The following is a 7,516-nucleotide window of genomic DNA, read 5'->3' as shown; positions in this document are numbered from 1 at the left end:
CGGGTCTGCGGGAATCTGTGCGAGCGACGGCAGCAGGCGCAGTGCTTGCGAGATGGTCCGAGAAGCCTCAGAGAGGGAATCTACGGACGGGGACAGGGACGCTAGCCAGTCGGGGGGGGAGAGGCGAGACGCAGGGCCCTGCAGCATATGGCGCTGTGGCGTCTGCGGTATCAGAAACGTCGGCCGCGGAGTCCTGCGGAGGCTGCGCGTCTGCAGAACAGACGGAGCAGAGTGGGGCGTCCTGACCCTGGGAAAATTTGGAGCTGCAGGAGGAGCATGCAAAAAATAGTGCAAAGGGGGCCTGCTTGGATTGGGTGGGCTTAGCCTTATGCATGGTGCAAACAGGTACTCTCCCTGGTGGCTGCTAGGAAGGAGACAGGAGAGGGTTAACTCGTCCCTAAACTCAGAATGCTACCTAGTGAGGGCTACTCCTTAGGAGCAGAGCTTACCCAGGTCCTGCGTGCTGCCCACCAGTCCATAAGTGGAGTCCAGGGATGAGCTGGCCGGAAAAGTCAGGGGCGCGCTGCAGCCTCAGGGGACCAGAGGCAGGCTAAAATGGCGAGGGGACGCTGGAGGAGGCTGGGGGAGGAGCAGGATTCCGGCGCGAAAAACCGGAGGATTCACAGCCCCCACCATCAGCCAGGAGGCAGAGCAGTGGGAGGTACAGAGGGAGACGACCGGCGGCCAATAGCGCTGCAGCGGGGGCGTGGCTAGGACGCAGGAGCGACTAGGCCGAGAGCGGGGACTAAATTTATGGAGAGGGCCGGGGGAAAGAGCAGGGAAAGTCGGTCCTACCTGCAATCGGCGGCGCCGGCCCAGCGATGGATGCGGTGCAGGCAGGGCTCCCTGGCCCTGCCTGTGTACAGCGCTGCTCGTCCAGGAAAGCTCCGGGGGAGAGCGTGCTGAAGGCAGGGTAGTGGACATCATGATGGGGGTAGCAGCCCCCTTCCAGGAGAAGGCAGCGTGACAGGGCCCCATCTATCACACACGCTGCGGAGGTTCCATCCCTGCTGTATTCCCCTGTACGCCCTTTGGGGTGATACCGCAGGGTGAATCAGGGGTGCCCACAAAACAACCTGCCCACACGCGCACCCCCGGGAGTGGTACCACGGGGACGGGCGGGGGAGAGGGCCCCGAAGTCTCAAGCCCCTGCGACCCTGGGGAGCGGTACCCACGGGGCTGCGGAGGATGAGTGAAGAGAATACCTGCAGAGAAAAAGACGACAGGTATGAGAGTGATGAGCGGCGCCGAAATAAAAGAAAAAAGCGCAAAAATATACATAGCTGAGGGGGGCCGAGACGGCCTACATCAGCCTCCTACGACACTAAGCTAAAACTAATCTGAGCCCGCCTCCGGCTCGGGGTGTATACTGCTAGGGAGGAGCTAACTTTTTTATGTTTACTTAGTGTCAGCCTCCTAGTGACAGCAGCATAACCCATGGTCCTGTGTCCCCCAATGAAACGATAGAGAAAATACAATTCCACTTGTCCTTCAGTAAGGTGCCTTGGAGGGGGGTTACAAAAACGCTGAATTTCAGGAAAGCAAAGTTTGATCAGCTTAGAGAAGACCTTCGCCAAATTGATTGGGACAATGTCCTAAAAAATGGGAGCACAGAAAATAAGTGGGAAATTTTTAAATCGGTATTAAGCACCCACTGCGAGCGAGCCATACCATACGGAAATAAAAGGGCTAGGAACAGGAGAAAACCAATGTGGCTAAATAAGGATGTAAAAGGGGCAATGAATAATAAGAAAAAGGCATTTAAAAAGCTAAAACAAGAAGGCAGCGAAGAAGCATTAAAAATATATAGAGAAAAAAATAAAATGTGTAAAAAACAAATACATTTAGCAAAAGTAGAAACTGAGAGACTCATTGCTAAGGAAAGCAAAACAAAGCGCAAACTATTCTTTAATTATATAAACAGAAAAAGATTAAAATTGATGGTGTTGGCAATTTAAAGAATAAGGGTAAAATCATAGAAAGCGATGTGGGAAAAGCAAATGTTTTAAATGCTTTTTTCTCAACTGTGTTCACACAGGAAAAGGATATGCCACGGGAAATGCAGAGTGATCATGTAAACGCTTCATTAAGTATGACCTGCCTAACCCAGGAAGGAGTGCAGAACCGACTTAGTAACATTAAAATTGACAAATTACCAGGCCCTGATGGCATTCACCCTCGGGTATTAAGGGAGTTAAGTAATGTGATAGACAGGCCTCTATTCCTTATATTTAAAGACTCTATAGAAACTGGGTCTGTTCCACTGGATTGGCGGCTAGCAAATGTGGTACCAATATTCAAAGAAGGGTGTAAAAGGCAACCTGGAAACTATAGGCCGGTAAGCTTAACATCTGTTGTGGGTAAAATGTTTGAAGGGTTTTTAAGGGATACTTGGAATGTCTCAATGTTAATAATTGTTTAACTCCATATCAACATGGATTTATGAAGGCTCGCTCCTGTCAAACTAACCTGATCAGCTTCTATGAGGATGTAAGCTCTCACATGGACTGACGAGAATCATTGGATGTCATTTATCTCGACTTCGGTTAAGCATTTGACACTGTCCCACATAAAAGACTAATAAGTAAAATGAGAAAGCTTGGGCTCGGGGAAAATGTGTGTAGATGGGTAAGTAGCTGGCTTAGTGATAGAAAACAAAGAGTGGTTATTAATGGCGCATACTCAGATTGGGCCAGGGTTACTAGTGGGGTGCCACAGGGGTCTGTATTGGGCCCCCTACTATTTAATATATTTATTAATGATCTGGTGGATGGTTTACAGAGTAAAATATCAGTATTTGCAGATGATACAAAACTAGGTAAGGTAGTTAACACAAAGGAGGACAGTTTGCAACTACAGATGGATTTGAGTAAATTGGAGAATAGGGCTGAAAAATGGCAAATGAGGTTTAACACAGATAAGTGTAAGGTTATGCACATGGGAAGGAGAAACAGATGCTACGATTACTTACTAAATGGAAAACTGCTGGGGAAATCAGACATGGAAAAAGACTTAGGCATATTAGTCAATAAGAAGCTAAATTGGAGTGCCCAGTGTCAGGCAGCAGCCACCAAAGCAAATAGGGTGATGGGATGCATTAGAAGAGGTCTGGGGGCATGAGATGAAATCATCATTCTCCCTCTGTACAAATCACTCGTCAGACCACACTTGGAGTATTGTGTGCAATTTTGGGCGCCGGTGCTCAAGAAAGACATTACTGAATTTGAAAGGGTTCAGAGGCGGGCTACTAAAATAATAAATGGAGTGGGTGCATTACAATACACGGAAAGGTTATCAAAATTAGGTCTATTTACTCTAGAAAAGAGAAGACTTAGGAGAGACCTAATAAATATGTACAAATATATCAGAGGGCCATATAGAGATCTCTCCCATGATCTGTTTGTACTAAGGACTATGACAAGAACAAGGGGGCATTCTCTTCGATTGGAGGAAAGAAAATTCCTACATCAGCATAGAAGAGGGTTCTTCACAGTAAGCGCAGTGAGGCTCTGGAACTCTCTTCCTGAGGAAGTGGTGATGGCCAACTCACTGAATGAATTTAAGAGAGGAATGGATGCTTTTCTTGATAGCAAAAGTATAGAAGGTTATAAATAGCATAATCTTACAGGTAGATAGAAGAGCGACCAAGATTATTAGAGGAATGGGTGGGCTGCAATACCAAGACAGGTTATTAAACTTGGGGGTTATTTAGTTTGGAAAAACAAAGGCTTAGGGGGGATCTAAATCACAATGTATAAATATTTGAGGGGACAGTACAGAGACCTTTCCAAAGATCTCTTTACACCTAGGCCTGCGACTGGAACACAGGAGCATCCGCTACGTCTTGAGGAAAGAAGGTTTAATCATAATCACAGACGAGGATTCTTTACTGTACGAGCAGTGAGAGTAGGAACTCTCTGCCGCATGATGATGTAATGAGCGATTCACTAACATTTAAGAAGAGCCTGGATGCCTTTCTTGAAAAATGTAATATTACCAGTTATGTATATTAGATTTTATGACAGGGTGTTGATCCAGGGAACTAGTCTGATTGCCGTATGTGGAGTCAGGAAGGAATTTTTTTCCCCATTGGAGCTTGTTTGACACATTGGGGTTTTTTTTGCTTTCCTCTGGATCAACATGTTAGGCTACGGGTTGAACTAGATGGACTTAGAGTCTCCCTTCAACCTTATAAACTATGCCGATACCCCACATGTGGTCAAACCTACTGTTTGGAACCACATGTAAACTACTGTTTACAAATGTTCAGATTGCATAATAGCACTCAGATCATTATTAAGAACAAATGACAACTCTCTCCTTCAGTTATGTTACAACTTTACTTGTAAATCTTAAGGTCTCCAACATTATTTTCAGATTAGTGAACAGTTTTGAAAATAGGATGGAAAAACATACACCTTTAGTAAAGAATGTCAATTTAATCCAAAGTGGATTTTAATAAAGCAACTTTTAAAATATCATTTTATTACAGTGCAAAAATAAATTTTATAACAATCATCAATCTAGATTCTGGTTGCATTATAAAAGATAAAACACGATGTACCTCAATTGGAATATAATTCCCTATAGGCTTCTGCTGCTAATATGTCACTCAATATACCATTTTAAAGGGAATGTGCAATCAGTGAAGGCAAATTAAATCTCTTCACGCAACAATTCATCAAACAGGGGCTGCCTTTTCCCGATTATCGTCAGCATGGGCGATTTTGGATATCTGGATGGCATTGTGCAGGGAAAACTCAGAAGGTAATGCAGTCACGCAGTGTCATATCAAAGTGCCATCACTTTTCAAGGTAAAAATCATAAAATTCATAGACAGGGCTGCAATTGTTGGTTCTGGAACTGGAAATAAAAACTAACATTTCTTACATCATTCAAAATTAATATTTTTTCCCATACTTGTAGATTTTAATTTAAAACTGCAGAACTTTTCTATAAATTTATCTTCTCCCTTCTTTGTGATGGTAAAAATATATGCCAGCCATTACACTAGTGATGTGTAAAGGAACATATATACACATACACACATAGTAGAGACCAAACGTTTGGACATACCTTCTCATTCAAAGAGTTTTCTTTATTTTCATGACTGAAAATTGTAGATTCACATTGAAGTCATCAAAACTGTGACTTAACACATGTGGAATGAAATACTTAAAGTTTGAAACAAAAGAAAATGTCTTATATTCTAGGTTCTATATTAATTCATAGTTTTGATGCCTTCAATGTGAAGCTACAATTTTCTGAGTCATGAAAATAAAGAAAACTCATTGAATGAGAAGGGGTGTACAAGCGTTTGGTCTGTACTGACACACACACACACACATATGAATATATATATATATATATATATATATATATATATATATATATATATATATATATATATATATATATATACATATATATATATAATATCACTACAGACATAGTGGAATGATGCAGAAATATGGGTAATAGGCAGTGGACACCTTCTTTATCAATGCAAAGGTAGCCACAGCCAGTCTCACAATCCTAAAAAGCAGCCATTATGGCAACTGATTGGGCGTCATTAATTCCTCTGGGACAGTAATCAAGAATATTACGCTTACTATGGGGGCACCACTGACCCAGTCTCCAATCCGATGTAAAGAAAATTCAAGGAGCCCATGCATTTACTTTTATAGGAAATCTGAATATAGCTGAGCACTATTGGCATCTTCTCGATCCTTTCACAGCAGAACTGATAATACAGTATGGAAGGCTTTCAAAGGTCTCTCAAACATTAGACTAAAGTTGTCCAAATGTGCAATAAAGAGGTTTTTGGTTTACAGTGCAATGTGTATAGTGCTCTCTGACAGAGGCTTGTGGTGGAAGATAAAGATCTTGCATGTTGGGCAGCAGCTCCCTCAAATTGAACACAGGAGCGCTCGGCCATCTGAGCAATTCTGTGTATGCAAGAGTTGGCTGCTAGCTGAACATTCGATGAAACCATGGCTGACAGTTATCCAACGTGGGGTAAGGGGAGGTTAGATTTGTGCTGAAGCAGAAGACATTAGTACATACGATAGAAGCAAAGGTGTTTATTCAATGCATAGACTTAATAGGAAACAACCAGGAACAGCGAATTCTGATACCAGGATCCCACGTTTAGATCATCTGTAAAATAAAGCACCTTATTTTAGAAGGCTATTACATGACACTGTGATGACTTCTATGACCTTCTCAGAAACTCATAAAATCATTTTGCGTTTCCAATTAGATAAAAAGTACCATAACCTTTAAATTAAATTCCAGGGAAATGTGAACTATTTTGGAGTTGTGATCACATATTTTTTCCATCTCAGGCTATGTTCCCATCTAGCGTAAATACTGCATTTTGTTTTGTGCAGAAAATCTGATGCATTTAACAGATTAAGCAAATTACATGTATGCCTCCTGGATGATTGGTCGTTTGGCAAAAATCCTTTTATATCTTCTGGGCTATGGGGGGTGGGTCTGCTGCAGCCTGGAAGATAAGCCTGCCTACAGTCTTCATTGTACTCGTACAGGATTCCTCCTTCCCTTCTCTTCAGAGTTCCCTTGACGTCCGGAGCATGTCCGGAAATCTGGCGCCTGCGCATTCTGTCTGCCATCTCTCCCCTACACTGAAGCAGCAGTGCCTGAACACAGCAAAATGGAAGCCTCTGCCCACAGAAGGGCAGAACAATGCAGGGAGGGACGGCAGGCATAATGCGCGGGCGTGAGATTTCCGGCTGTGCACCTGATGCCACAGGGTCATCAGGGAAAAGAAGAGGAGGAGGAATCCTGTACAATGTAGACTGGAGGCAGGCTTACCTTCCACGCAGCACATGCACCATAGCCCGGAGATAGAAGATAACAAAAAAGCGGATTTTTCCCAAATGACCCATTATCCAGAAGGCACACAGGTATGGCTAATTTCACCTTTATGCCACTTTAATTCCCATATTAACAAAAAAAAAAAAAAAAATACAACTCAAAAAGGGTGACAGCTTCCCTTTAACAATATATGAAAGATAAACATGAAGACATAAGGTTTTCAAATGGCATTGATGATTTCTATATTGACGTATGAAGACATTAAGTATATGTTAATAACTTTTTTACATTTGAAAAATCTTGTAATAAAAAAAAAAAAGTTATAGAATATCTGCAGATTGTGAAAAAAAACCCTCATACAGCTAAACTGATAAAAAAACAAACAAAACCAACGTATTGTAATGTTGTCCAACCAAAATAAAGATGGCTTAAGAACTTTACTGGATTTTAAAAGGAATTTATAACCCCGTTTAAGCATTTTTACAGGTTCTCATTGAGCTTCTACGCCACAAAGATGATGTAGGCTTCCACAGGCCTGAAATCAGATACCTTGCTGAAAATGTGAACGCCGCTCCCTGCAATTAAAGCAGTCTGTGAAAAGCCAACGCAAGCTGTAGCCCTTTGACTGCCAGCAGTCTACGGTATTTCTGGGGCAAAATAAAGAAAAAATATATAT

At 42.5% G+C, this 7,516-nt stretch overlaps 1 protein-coding gene across 2 annotated transcripts in view; it reads right to left on the bottom strand.

Moving 5' to 3' along the window:
• Nucleotides 1-4,321: 4,321 nt before the first annotated feature.
• ALDH3A2 (aldehyde dehydrogenase 3 family member A2) overlaps nucleotides 4,322-7,516 on the bottom strand; it is a 126,780-nt gene continuing 123,585 nt past the window's right edge. Inside the window, exons 11-12 of one of the 2 annotated variants that reach the window (XM_075336248.1) lie at nucleotides 7,390-7,487; nucleotides 4,322-6,159 (exon numbers count right to left, since the gene is read on the bottom strand). In XM_075336248.1, coding sequence (XP_075192363.1) covers nucleotides 7,422-7,487 — 66 coding nt within the window. In that variant the 3' untranslated portion in view covers nucleotides 4,322-6,159; nucleotides 7,390-7,421. The remainder of the gene's footprint in view (nucleotides 6,160-7,389; nucleotides 7,488-7,516) is intronic. The other variant, XM_075336249.1, reaches the window with a different exon arrangement.

The sequence above is a fragment of the Anomaloglossus baeobatrachus genome, chromosome 2 (assembly GCF_048569485.1).
Source record: "Anomaloglossus baeobatrachus isolate aAnoBae1 chromosome 2, aAnoBae1.hap1, whole genome shotgun sequence".
NCBI classification, from domain to species: domain Eukaryota; kingdom Metazoa; phylum Chordata; class Amphibia; order Anura; family Aromobatidae; genus Anomaloglossus; species Anomaloglossus baeobatrachus.
Note: the sequence above shows the minus strand (reverse complement) of the source record. Positions and strands in the feature narration are given on the sequence as shown.